The sequence below is a fragment of the Frankliniella occidentalis genome, unplaced genomic scaffold (assembly GCF_000697945.3).
Source record: "Frankliniella occidentalis isolate FOCC.00 unplaced genomic scaffold, Focc_3.1 Scaffold65, whole genome shotgun sequence".
Taxonomy (NCBI): Eukaryota; Metazoa; Arthropoda; class Insecta; order Thysanoptera; family Thripidae; genus Frankliniella; species Frankliniella occidentalis.
Window position 1 is genome coordinate 447,946 of NW_026267195.1, and position 12,388 is coordinate 460,333.

The window sequence follows — 12,388 nt, forward strand, 5'->3', positions numbered from 1 at the left end:
GGGCGGGGCGGGGCAGCGGGACGAGCTGAGCCGGGAGAGGAGCGGCCCGCCGCGCCGGCCAGAGGGCGTCCCGTTACCTTGCGTCACGACCACCGCGCTCCGTCCCGCTCCCTCCAACAGGGCCCTGGGACCCTGGTGCTGCCTCTCTCGCTCGCGGATGGCATGCGCTTAGCATGCGCCTGCCACAGCCGCCCCGCCACGACGACCGGCCCAGCGGGCGCCGCGCCCCACCCCGCCCGCCTCGCCACCCGCGGGCCGAGCAGACACGGACCCGACCCGCAACGCCCAGCAAAGCCTTTCGGGGCTTTCGGACGCACTCCCCGATGTGCTGCGCTGGCTTCAGGGAATTCTTACACGGAGGAAAAGACAGAGGCACAGAGTTCTGCACGCGCGCGAAGAACCATTCAGTCGAAGCCGGAGGGTTTCGGATAGAATATCAGAGGCGAACGCCAGGAAAACTACATATGCGCCGTTCTGCCCCCCCCCCCCTTCCCCCTTTTCTCTCGCTCTCTCTATCCCTACGCGTGTCATTGAGATGTGAGTGACTCCCCGAGGGCACCGGAGGAACAACACGCGGCACTGTGCCCGCGCTCCACTGACCCCCTCGCCCTCCCCCTCCCCGTCCCGCGCTCGCTCTGGGGGGCTCTTTGCCCTGAGCGCGCACGCACACAACACACATACACCTCAGTGTCCTCCGTGGCGCTTTCGCCCCGTCATCTTCTCGTCCATCTACCCGCGTCCACTACCTGTGTCTCGAGTCCGGCGGAGTACAGTGCTGAACCCTACCGGGCCGGGCCGCCGGCCTGGGCCGGGCCGCCCCGTCAGCCGACGCGCTGCCAGGCGACGCGCAGCACGAGCTCAAGAAGAGCGAATTAAGCGCGGCGCCGCGGCTGGAATATTTTTCGAGGGAAGCGAAAGTGTTTGTCGAGTCGCGCGCGTCGCTCGGAGAGGTGACGCTGCACTGCGGAGGCGGTTTATAGTCTCGAAGCGTGACGCTCACGGCATGGCAAAGGGAGAGGGAGGGAGGGAGGGAGGGAGACAGAGAAGAAGAGCAGAGGGACCACAGAACAACAGCCTCGGCATTTGGCGAGCAGAGTGCCTTTCATTTATCTGCAGCCGTCGACGGCGACGTGACCACGCCGCCGCGATGGCAACCCCGGCCGCTGCAGTAACCTGGACTGAGTCTCTGCTGCAGATAAAGTGGGCACAGACTTCCAGACTCTTCCAATCCGTGGGTAGTGGGCTGCATCTACGCCTGCCGAGGGGTTAGTCAGTCAAGGGTTTAGTTGGGCGCTAAACGCACATCACTCCGCATACCGAGTGGCTGAACCTCGCGCACCCTTATAGTCACACTGCACCACACGCCTGCTTGCATTACAGTCACTACAAAAGTGCTCGGGGTTAATAATCAGCCACCTGGTCTTGTGTTTGCGGGAATTTCTCCTCGCAAACACTGCCTGGACCGGGCGTCGGGGAATGGACCATGGAGAGCGGGTCCATCCCGGGAGGTAGGCAGCCAAGAGGCTGCGGTGCTGCGCGGGCGTGCCTACCTCGCCGGGGCCCCAGCCCGCGGGGAGCGCGAGCTCTGCACAGCAACTACTCACCCGAGAGCACCTGCATCCAGCCGCACACGTGGAACACGGTGGTGGAGCGCAGGAAGAAGAAGAGCAGCATGGACACGATGGCGAGCGCGGCCAGCAGCACCGACAGGCCCACGAAGATGGTGGCGGCGCGCCAGGCGGGCGAGGGGATGGAGCCCAGCTCGTGCAGCCGGCCGCGGCAGTCCTCGGCGCCCGTGGTCAGCCCGCTGGCCGCCGCCGAGTTGCCCGCCGACCCCGCCGACCCGACCGCCCCGGGGACGCCGGCGTCGGCCGACCGGAAGTAGCAGCTGCTCCACAGGCCGAACCTGGCCGGGTACTCCGAGTCCTGGGTGTCTCCTGAAACAGAAAACAGCAAAATCATTTTTTTACCGGGCGCGGATTATTACGAAACGGAAAGACAGCAGTCCAGGGTTTAGCAGCGCGTGCGTTTTTTCTTATTTTCGTACTGTGATATGGTTTGGTTTCCCAAGCGCGCATGCATGGAGGGCCGCCCTGGGAACAGGGCCCGCTCACGTGGGAGACCTCTGGAGAGACTCGAGTGGGTCGGGCCGTGGCGTGCGGGCGCGGGCCAGGGGGGCGCCAGCGCGCCTGCAGTGTGCACAGCACAGGCGTGCCCAAGGCCCACTCCGTCACGCCCTCCCCGACCGTAATTACCACTATTTTTGCTGTTGTTTGTTGTAGTGCGGGGCCCTTTTAGCGCGGCGACACTGTGACACAACCCGCTGCACCTGCAGCGCGCCGCTCCATGCCCTGGCTACCTTTCTCCCAAGCAGCGACTCAGCGACACGATGTTGATGTTGTTGATGGAGCTAGAGCAGCCCCCTTTTTATTTTATTTCTGCGACGCCGCCAACGCCGCGCACTTTCGGCCAACACCGATCGGGTGCGTGATACCCGTCGAGAGCGAGCATGGAGCCAACAGCTGATGAAAATGAAACTGATCTCCGAGGTGGCGCCGCGCCCGACGGCTGGGGCGTCTGCGCGACAGCGCTCGATAGACGCTGCCAATCGTCATCATCTGAAAGTGCGCGGCTTCGCGCGGCGGCTGCAGCAGCGAGAGTCGGTCGGCCCTGGCGGACCCGGTAATGACTTTTCCTCCCAAACCGACGAAATCGAATCGGAAACCACGGCGCGCGATGGCTGTGCGGAGCGACACCGGTGGTCCAGCGGGCCGAGGCTGAGGTGAGCGAGTGGGAGAGAGAGAGATGCAACTCCCCGCTCCGGGCATTCCCTCTTGCGGACTGGGGCGGGGAGCGGTGCGGTGGCGGCGGGGTCAACGGACCACTCCCATTCGATCGGATCAGACCATATATTTTCGCACGGCTATGCAGCACTAGCGGTGGGCGGGATAGAGGAACGGGCGTGGCGGGGCGTGGCGCCACCAATCACCTAATCGGCGTGCTCCACTTTACGCCGCTCCAGCGGCAGCAGCCGGAGCTGCTTACGGCGGCCCAGCCTTGGCTGCACAACGACCCCACAACGATCGTAAGCAGCGTTTAAGGCGCGGCGTTTAAGCGCTTAAGCACGGCAAAAACGGGGGTGAGGGGGTATTGGGCGAGCTGAAAGGGAAGGGTATGGTGAAATGTCGGAAGAAGAAAAGAAAAATATGCCCCTGAAAGTTTCCGCCAGTTTAACTAACTAAAAGTATTTTTACTTGTGATTTAACGAGCGAGCGCACAACAACGATCTGGTATCGCAGGAAACGTGCGCTTAACAAAAGATCTGATCGCAGGCCGTTGCCTTGAAAAAGTAAAAAGAAGACGCCGTCTCGAAGGAAGGCCGATTTGCTGCTTCACAAGAGGGGACCATCTCGCGGCCAATTGACGCTGACACTGTTACCCACCTATCCACTCCGGGGTGACGAAGGCGACCACCCCGATGATGGCGTAGCAGATGGTGAAGATGCCCCACAGCACGCCGATGGCCCTCGAGTTGCGCACGTAGTTGGTGGCGTACATCTGGGAGGACTCGACGTACTCCACCTTGGAGCCCATCTTGACGACCTGTCACTTCCACTACCACCACAACAACAACACGGCGGCCGCCGCGCGGAGCGAGGTTAGGTTAGGTTGCCAAGATGGCTGTCAGTCCGCTCGGTCGTCCCCGCGGCACTAGAACACCTGCTCGGCGCTCGGGGGCGCTCTTCTGCGCGCTGCTGGGCCTCCCCGTCACTGCCCCATGGTCCTGGGCACTCCCTCGCCTCCTCGCACGGGCGCACCCGCGGCCGGGGTTGACACACAAAGGATGACAGGACGGCGACGCACGGTACGCGACACGCTGCACTCTCTGCACACCTGGGCCTGGCCAGCGACGCAAGGCGGACTGAGGAGGCGGCGAGGTTGCTCTGCTGCTGCCGCTGCTGCCGGGCCCGGCCGCGGGTCTGTGCCCCTGCCCCCTCCCCCTCTTCTGCCTACCTGGCCGGCCCCTCCACCTCCGCTCCGGCCCTGCTGCTCGGGCTGCATCCGCCGCGGAGGTGAGGCCGCGGCGGCGGTGCGGAGCGCGACAGGTGTGTGCGGGGCGCCACTCGGACGCAGCCCGCGGTGGGCCCGGCGCGACGGGCAGACGGACAGACAGACTGACGGACGCTCCGACAAAAAGGCTCATTCACTCGGTCAGGGAGCATCGGGATCATTCAGGACGATGGGGAGGAAGTAGAAGAGGAAGGGCCGTTCGGCCGGTTGCTGTTAATAAACGAGGAAGTCCGAACTAGTTCAAACGTGATCGAATTTTGAGCTTGCTGAGGTTGCGCTCTTCTTCTGCGTTCATTTTTGATCGTGATCAATACACCAATAAGCATGATAATCCACGGTCCTCGACCAACGGGTGCGGATCTATGACGGCGGGGGGTATGGTCGGAGGGGGAGGAAGATGTCGACGCTGTTTGCCTATCTACCAGGCTTTCTGTTCAGAGGGAAGTCAAGACCAAGACCAGCTTAGAGTCCTCTAGGACTCTAGACCAGCTCTCCCCCTAAAACCGTAGCGGCCGCGGGACCGTGCAGTGTGACTCACTCCCGGGCCCGGGCGGGTCGGGCGGGAGATGTTCCGGAAGGGGCTCTACTGCTCCTGGATCTGGTGGTGGCGTCATGACAAGCCGATGAGCTCCGGCCCCCCGCCAGGCGGAAGCGTGCACGGGGCCTCCGGCAGTCCCTGGCCCGGCGGGTGCATCGCGGTGCAGTAACAGCGCCGCAGTTCTGTAATCAGCGACGCGCCGTGCAAGATGACTGCCACCACCTCGACTGCTTCCCATCAGAGTGGAATGCGCGGTGCGATGCCGCAAAGTAACCTCTCTGTCGATGAAGATGAGTCGAATCGAGGAGGAGAGGGGGTTGGGGTCCCCGCCTGCTCTGCCTGCCGCCTCTCCGCGGGCTTTGACTTTCTAGCTCATGAAGCCTCATCATCTGCGTCGTCGCCCTTTCCTGCTCCCATGGGAATTGCATACCATCTTCTGCGTCGGCCCCGGCCTGGGCGGGGGGCGATAATAATAGTAGTAGTGCGCTGCGGTGTGATTTCTGCGCGGGAGCTTTTGTTATTCATAGGAGATTGCAGCGATGACGGTATGGAGGCATGTCACCCCCGTCCCCCCTCCCCCGGGCCGTCTCTCATCATTTACACATTTAGAATTGCGCTCGCTCTCTAAACACGGCATGAGTAACAAGAAAATCAAACCAACTTCGGAAAGACTTGCCGCCAGTAACCCTTGTTTTCAAATTTGTGAAAATGTCGCAGCATAATTATTCTTCCAGTTCAAACTGCTGATGTAGATAAACCAAACTCTTATAGGTTGTGGGTTCTGGTAGAGCTGCTTCGGCTGCTTCTCATTTTCCCCTTGAGCTTTCCCTGTGTCTGTTAGGAGCTGGTGTTTAAATGGGCCCGCGTGTTTTCAACTGTCTCGGCAGACTTCGGCTGTCGCTCGGCTTTTGTTGACGCGATCACCGTACCAACCTCAAACTGAAAATACTGCGTTTGATTCTCGATTTGGAAAAAAGAATCGGCCTCTAAATATGTCTTGAGAGGTTGAAAACTACTGCGGTTAGTTTAATTTTTTTTTCTTTGAATATTCAAGCACCATAATATTTTCTTACATCATCCTCAACATTTTTCTGCAGTTTTATGTTAAGGTGGTTTTCCTCTTTGAACTGAACTTTATGTTTTGAGGTTATGGTTATGGTTCATGCAACAACCGACAAGCCTGTGCCTGTGTTTTGAGTTTTGAGTTGTCGTGAAAGAGTCTGTGCTCGTTCAAGGTCTGTGTGTTTCCGAAACTAGCTGCGGCTATTGTAGCCCGAAAGAAAAGACATTTTGTGAACGTAAAATCAAATCTCAAACGGAAAATGTAAGTTAAATGTATTCTACTGTAATGATACACTCCGGTATTTGGTTTGGTCTTGCAGACATAACCTTCAGCTAATGTAATAACAATTTTAAGTACATTTCTGTTTATATTCCTTTCAGATCACCTGTTTATCAAGTTAAAGATGTCCAGTCCCGACTCTCCCACCTCTCCTGACCCTCACAAAAATGATTCTGATTCTGAAGGGCGCCGGTCAGACAGTGAGCCCCCTCCAAAGAAAACTAAAAAACATCAAGATCAGGATTCTGACGATGAAAGAAAAGTACAAAAACTAGACAACCCTGACAAGTCCTCCAAGAAAAGGCAAGCTTCCTCTGAAGAACCAGAGCAGGGGGAAATCAAATCCAAGAGAGACCGAAGTGATGGAGACAAAGATAGAAGCAGTCGCAGGGAGAGAGATTTGGACAGGGACAGAAGTTATGATCATGGGAGAGGCAAGGATAGGGATAGGCGTCAAAGACCGTACGGGAAGGAGTTTGAAAGGGATCCCCCTGCCAATTATGAAAGATATTGGGGAGCAGGGCCTAAAAGAAGTTACAAAGATCGCAGAGACAGAGATCAAGATAGGGGTTACGACAGAGACTATGACCGAGATGATCGATCCCATGATCGTAATAGAAAGTATGGTTCAGGTAAGGTTGGACCTCGCTACTATGGTGGAGAAAAAGATGATTCAGATAAAGAGGACGCCAAAAAGAGTGATAAAAAGACAACAGGTGATGTTTCGAAAGAAGGAGCAGGAAGCAAAGCAGAGGAGACAACAATAAGCAAAACCTCGGAGAAGAAAATTGTTGACTTGCTCACCTCAAAAACTGGTGGTGCATACATACCACCAGCCAGACTCAAAATGATGCAAGCTCAAATCACTGACAAGTCTAGTGCTGCATATCAGAGAATTGCTTGGGAAGCCTTAAAAAAATCCATCCATGGTCACATTAACAAAGTTAATACAGGTAATTTGGCTACAGTTATAAGAGAGCTTTTACAAGAAAATATCGTCCGAGGCTGTGGTCTTCTTTGCCGTAGCATAATACAGGCTCAAGCTGCCTCACCAACATTCACTAGGGTGTTTGCTGCTCTTGTAGCAGTTATCAACTCCCGGGTATGTATATGACTTTTATCAATTTATGTAAATGCATTGATCAATGTTATAAGGTTTCTGATTTCTCCTTTTTTTAGTTTCCACAAATTGGAGAATTACTTTTGAAAAGGGTAGTAATAAATTTTAAGAGAGGATTTCGTAGGCAGGACAAGGCCTCGTGTATATCCTCAGCTATATTTATTGCTCATCTTGTTAACCAGAGTGTTGTAAGTATTTGACAATTTTTAAAATGTTCTTGTCTTAAATCCAACCTTAAAACTGCAGCATGTGTTTTTCTGTTTTGTTTTTCTGTAGGCACATGAGCTGCTTGCTTTGGAAATTTTAGTCCTACTAGTTGAGAATCCTACTAGTGACAGTGTTGAAGTTGCTATAGCCTTTTTGAAGGAAGTAATCGATAAACTTTTGGAAGTAGCCAAGAAAGGAACTATGGCTATTCAAGACATGTTGCGTAACATTTTACATGAAGGTACCCTTGATAAAAGAGTGAGTGTTTCTTTTTTCTCATCTTAAGGTAGCCTTTTTATCATCTATCTATCTACCCAGTACCATTAATTTTTATGAAATGATTCTTACAGGTTCAATACATAATTGAGACAATGTTTCAAATTATTAAAGTAGGTGGATCAAAGAAACTTGATGATGAGCAGAAACAGAAGGAGGATGAAGAACTATTAAATATTGTCGAAGAAGAGGATCAAATGACACACATTATTAATTTGGATGATGCTGTCGATCCTCAAAATATTCTTGGTAATAATAACTATATAATATGTGCTTTTGAACTTTCTCCTTTCAGAGATACTCTATTGAGTACATGGCTATTTTTATAATTGTGTTTTGTCTTTCCGTAGATGTTTTCAAAGAAGATGAAAAGTATGAGGAAAATGAAGCTTCATACAAAAAGCTTCTTCAGGAAATTGTGGGCAGTGACAGTGAATCAGGAGAAGAGGGTTCTGGTGAAGACGATGACTCAGATGAGGATGAAGAGGATAGTGATGGTAAGTGCGGGCTATTTTCTAATTATTTTCTGCTCTTAAAAGCTAACAACTTTTTAACCATCTATCTATGTTTTTTTTTTATTTTTTATTCTATCTAGGAGAGAAGAAGGCAGATGCAATTATTGATAACACAGAAACAAATTTAGTGGCTTTGAGGAGGACAATTTATCTAACAATACAGTCTAGTTTAGATTTTGAGGAATGTGCTCATAAGCTCATGAGGATGCAACTTAAACCAGGTCAAGAAATGGAAATGTGTCACATGATTCTTGATTGCTGTGCCGAGATGCGAACGTATGAAAAGTTCTTTGGCCTTCTTGCTCAGGTAAAGCATAGTATTGTTAATGTATTTTGTCAATAGTTTTGAAATTTTGTCTTTTACATGTGGTTCCAACCTGCTTTTCTTTTCTTTTATAGAGATTTTGTATGATCAACAAGTTGTACGTTTCTCCATTCCAACAAATATTTTGTGATAGTTTTGCAACAGTACATCGCTTGGAAATTAACAAACTCAGAAACGTAGCAAAGTTCTTTGCACATCTACTCCATACAGACGCTATATCGTGGGAAGTTTTGTCTGTGTGCCGTCTGACTGAAGAAGATTCAACATCATCTTCAAGAATTTTCATAAAAATTCTTTTCCAAGAACTTTCAGAGTACATGGGACTACCAAAGTTAAACAACCGTGTGAAAGATGCCACTTTACAAGTAGCTTTTGAAGGACTTTTCCCTCGAGATGATCCTAAAAACACCAGATTTGCTATTAATTTCTTCACTTCTATTGGTTTGGGAGGTCTCACTGATGAGCTTCGTGAACACTTAAAAACTCAGCCTCGTACTCCAGTAGTTCCCCTACCCATCCAAAAAGCTGTTGAGACATCGAGCTCATCAAGCTCATCAAGTTCCTCTAGTTCGAGCTCCAGCAGTAGTAGCTCAGGTAAGATTTAATAAAGCTTAAACTTTTCAGAATTTTTGCAATTATGTCTGTGTATTTTCATAGATAATGGACTCACAATTTTTGTTTCCCTGTATAGATTCATCATCTGAGAGTGAGAGTGAAAAGTCTAAAAAGAAAAAGAAAAAGAAAACCAGCTTAAAGAAAAAGTCTAAGGAGACACAAGAAAAATCATCAAAGAAGGCAAAATCATCATCTGAAAGAGGTAGAGATGAAAGTTTTGACAAAAGAGATTTTGAACAAGGACAGAAAAATGACAGACCAGACTTGGATAGAAATAGTCAGTGGCACTCAGATAGAGAGCCCCGCAGGGACATAGAAAGGGCTGATAGAAGAGAACAAGATGGGAGGGATAAAAGAGGAGACCGAAAGGATTTCGACAGATCAGAAAGAAGGGAATTTGAAAGGGGAGAAGGGAGAGCTCCTGATAGGATGGAAAGGAGAGAACCTATGAGAGGAGAAAGAAGGGAATTTGAAAAGGGAGAAGGGAGAGCCCCTGACAGAATGGAAAGGAGAGAACCTGTGAGAGGAGAAAGAAGGGACTTTGAAAAAGGAGAAGGGAGAGTTCCTGACAGAATGGAAAGGAAAGAATCAATGAGAGGAGAAAGAAGGGAATTTGAAAAAGAAGGTAGAATCCCTGACAGAATGGAGAGGAGGGAACCTTTCAGAGAAGAAAGAAGGGAGCCTCAGAGAGAAGAAAGAAGAGAGGTAGAGAGGTCAGGAAGAATGGAAAAAAGAGATTTTGATAGGAGAGAAAAGAAAGATTTTGAGAGAGGTGGTAATGATTATGAAAGGGGCAATAGAAAAGGCCCACCAAGAGAAGAAATAGACGAGGAGTTTGAAGGAAGAAAAGGTTCTTTGAAAGAACGGAGAAATTATGAAGATGATGAGCCAAGGAGAGGCAGTGGTAAAGAGCGGCGCAGAGAACCTGACAGAGACTACCAAGAAAAAGAGAGACCAAGAAATAGTGAAAGGGAATGGCAAAGGAATGGTGATAGGGACAAGCATAGGGAAAAAGATAGGCATCACAGAGACTCATAATTTCATAGGATTTGCGTAAAGCGTGGCATTCAAGTGGTTTATGTAAATGTTTGGTGTGTAAGCTCTCAATTTTTAAAATTGTGTACTATCATGAACTTTTACCTCCTTTTTTTTTGGACTTGGTTCTTTATGTTTATAGCAGAAAAGATTAAGTTATTTCTTTTATTTACTGTACTGGACATGTTGAACATTTGTGTAAATAAATAATCTTCCACATCTGGGAATTTAAAATGCAGAACTGTTTAAGTGATTCCCATCAGTCCATAGACTTGAGTGCAGTGGCAGTTATTTTTCGAATATCACACAGTTTTGTAGCAGGACATTTTTCAGCGGCTGGAAACAAAAATAACATTTTAATGTTGTGATGTTAACTTTGAGATTTTTTGAAAACAGTATATCAGATGTGAACTTTACCGGCATGGAATTCTTGGCATGTCCCACACTGAGGCACCAGCTGGCCCAGCTGACTGGCCAGATCACCCAGGCCTGAATCGACTTTAGCAGTGACACTGGCCCACCTAGCCAACAAGCACAGAGAAGCAAAGTACAAATACTCGTTATCCAATGCCCCGTCTTCCAGCAGCACGACGCGCACTGCTGTGCTGAGCTAGTCTAGTCTGCTACCTCTTGGCCTTCCGCAGGGGCGGGGGCGGCGCGTTGATGCAGGCCGGAGTCTTCTTCCAGGCGTCCTTGGGCACGTGCTTGCGCTGCAGCACGCCCCTCTCGGCGCGCGGGTAAGTGAACTTGTGGAACTTGCCGCACTCCTGGAACCACTGGCGGCGGTAGTCCATGCTCACGAGCATCTTGATGTCGGGGCGGAGCGCGGTGCGTTCGTAGGTCGGGATGAAGGGCTTGGGCGGCGGGCCCTTGAACACCGTCAGGTTGTCGGGCTTGGGGCCCTGCGGGACGGCCTTCTCCCACTTCCGGACAGCCTTGAGGCTCATGGCGAGGCCGGCCCCGGAGCTGTCCGCGAGGACACCAGGCAAACGGGGTTGTTAGAAGGTTCTTTTCGGCACTTCTCGTTGGCGCCAGCCGACAGCGATGACACTCTGTGCACATTACCTTTCGATTAGATGGATGAGGGGTCGGGGTTAGCTGCATTTCGACTTGCTCGTAGTGTAGTTCATTTTTTTCATTTTTATTTTTTGTGTGATTTTTCAAGTAAACAAATACACTTCGGGTGGTGAGTGGGAGGGAAGGGAAACTGAGAAAGTGTTGCGGGCCAGCTCGGCAACCGCAACAACAATGACACCTCGGTCAGAGTTCCGAGTCTATGGGTCCAGCCCAGCTGGCTATTTTGTCCAAGTAGAGGGGTCTGCTACCAGACCCTGGCACACAGGCACACGTAACATAGGAGACGGCCGCCCTCTTGGCGACGCGGAGGCCTGGCTAGAGGCAGATGATGGGCTCCGGGCGCTCCGGGTCCGGCGCTCCGCCCGCACTCCCCGTGCGTGCCCGGGGCGCGGGGGCCGAAGGGGCCGCGAGTGGCGGCGGCTCGCGGGGCAGGAGCTTGGACCGCTCGAGCAGCTCGCCGAGGTCCGCCGGCGCCGCGTTGTCCTCGCCGAGGATCTCGAAGGCCACCTGCACGGCGTCCTGTGCCTCGGCGGCCACGGACTGCGAACAGAGAGGGAAAGCCCAGCGGCTTATGACAAGCTGTCCGTGGCGTTGGTAGGAAAGTAGTGCGAGGGTGGGAGCGAGTGAGTGGTGCTACCCTCTCTCTCTCTCTCTCACTCACAAATATGATACGAGGCGACTAGGTTACGCCCCCCTCCACCCCCCGCACTCGCGCACGCCCCCGACGCCACGACGGCGCACTGCCGGGCTAATGGACTGCAGACGTGGTCGAAGCGGGGCCCAGCGGGTGTGACGTGCGGGGCGCGGGGCATGGGGCGCCGTCAGAGCTGACGGGGACTGACTCAGCCGATGCGCCCTTTTGGAATCTCGCCAATAAGGCAACAAATGTGGCGATCTCCGACTGTCTCGGACACACCGAGTGTCGTGGGAGCGCCCTGCCAACGCCACTGCCATACGCCCGCAACTGCACAGGTTCTACTTGTAACGCGTTTCCGAGTGCGTGCACGGCTCAGGCAACTTACCGGCCAGAGCCCCGGGTCCCTGCGACACCTCTCCGCCAGGGTGCAGTGGAGCTCGTAGAGCAGCATCCCTGCAGAAAGAGGGGGTCAGGTTTGGCGCGCACAGGACGCATCACGTCGAACTTTAGACTCCAACTAGAACGATGGTGCGCACCTGACAGCGAGCAGCGGCCGGCCCTCAGCGACTGCAGCACGGCGAGCAGCTCGCGGGTGAGGGCCTCCTTGAGGTGCAGCTGCTCCGGGGACAA

At 52.6% G+C, this 12,388-nt stretch overlaps 3 protein-coding genes across 5 annotated transcripts in view; 1 reads left to right on the top strand and 2 right to left on the bottom strand.

The window, feature by feature from the left end:
- The window catches only part of LOC113208765 (LHFPL tetraspan subfamily member 3 protein), a 9,944-nt gene extending 5,997 nt beyond the window's left edge, over positions 1 to 3,947 (bottom strand). The window contains exons 1-2 of the mRNA XM_026425928.2: positions 3,444 to 3,947; positions 1,605 to 1,937 (exon numbers count right to left, since the gene is read on the bottom strand). Coding sequence (XP_026281713.1) covers positions 1,605 to 1,937; positions 3,444 to 3,594 — 484 coding nt within the window. The 5' untranslated portion in view covers positions 3,595 to 3,947. The remainder of the gene's footprint in view (positions 1 to 1,604; positions 1,938 to 3,443) is intronic.
- Positions 3,948 to 5,744: 1,797 nt separating this feature from the next.
- Positions 5,745 to 10,278, top strand: LOC113208761 (pre-mRNA-splicing factor CWC22 homolog). Of its 2 annotated transcripts, XM_052268180.1 has the most exons (10): positions 5,745 to 5,933; positions 6,053 to 7,053; positions 7,131 to 7,259; positions 7,348 to 7,536; positions 7,629 to 7,803; positions 7,905 to 8,051; positions 8,150 to 8,376; positions 8,469 to 8,988; positions 9,086 to 9,526; positions 9,668 to 10,278. In XM_052268180.1, exons 2-10 carry the CDS (start codon positions 6,076 to 6,078, stop codon positions 10,045 to 10,047), a joined length of 3,186 nt encoding a protein of 1,061 aa, XP_052124140.1. In that variant the 5' UTR covers positions 5,745 to 5,933; positions 6,053 to 6,075; the 3' UTR covers positions 10,048 to 10,278. The 2 variants fall into 2 exon arrangements, with proteins under 2 accessions (XP_052124140.1, XP_026281705.1); XM_026425920.2 differs by having other exon boundaries at positions 5,747 to 5,933; positions 9,086 to 10,278.
- Positions 10,196 to 12,388, bottom strand: LOC113208763 (uncharacterized). 2 transcript variants are annotated; one of them, XM_026425924.2, is made up of 6 exons: positions 12,295 to 12,388; positions 12,144 to 12,211; positions 11,110 to 11,661; positions 10,672 to 11,010; positions 10,462 to 10,565; positions 10,196 to 10,380 (listed from the first exon to the last, which is right to left on the bottom strand). In XM_026425924.2, exons 4-6 carry the CDS (start codon positions 10,989 to 10,991, stop codon positions 10,304 to 10,306), a joined length of 501 nt encoding a protein of 166 aa, XP_026281709.1. In that variant the 5' UTR covers positions 10,992 to 11,010; positions 11,110 to 11,661; positions 12,144 to 12,211; positions 12,295 to 12,388; the 3' UTR covers positions 10,196 to 10,303. The 2 variants fall into 2 exon arrangements, with proteins under 2 accessions (XP_026281709.1, XP_026281708.1); XM_026425923.2 differs by having other exon boundaries at positions 10,672 to 11,661.

What these genes read in the sequence shown, in the direction of transcription:
- LOC113208761 (XM_026425920.2), top strand. Translation starts at nt 6,076, where the DNA reads ATGTCCAGTCCCGACTCTCCCACCTCTCCTGACCCTCACAAAAATGAT. An exon ending in ATCTTGTTAACCAGAGTGTT is followed by an intron (nt 7,260 to 7,347) that starts GTAAGTATTTGA and finishes GTTTTTCTGTAG; the next exon opens with GCACATGAGCTGCTTGCTTT. An exon ending in TCTTTGGCCTTCTTGCTCAG is followed by an intron (nt 8,377 to 8,468) that starts GTAAAGCATAGT and finishes TTTCTTTTATAG; the next exon opens with AGATTTTGTATGATCAACAA.
- LOC113208763 (XM_026425924.2), bottom strand. Translation starts at nt 10,991, where the DNA reads ATGAGCCTCAAGGCTGTCCGGAAGTGGGAGAAGGCCGTCCCGCAGGGC. An exon ending in CCCCTGCGGAAGGCCAAGAG is followed by an intron (nt 10,566 to 10,671) that starts GTAGCAGACTAG and finishes CTTGTTGGCTAG; the next exon opens with GTGGGCCAGTGTCACTGCTA. An exon ending in ATGCCAAGAATTCCATGCCG is followed by an intron (nt 10,381 to 10,461) that starts GTAAAGTTCACA and finishes TTTTGTTTCCAG; the next exon opens with CCGCTGAAAAATGTCCTGCT.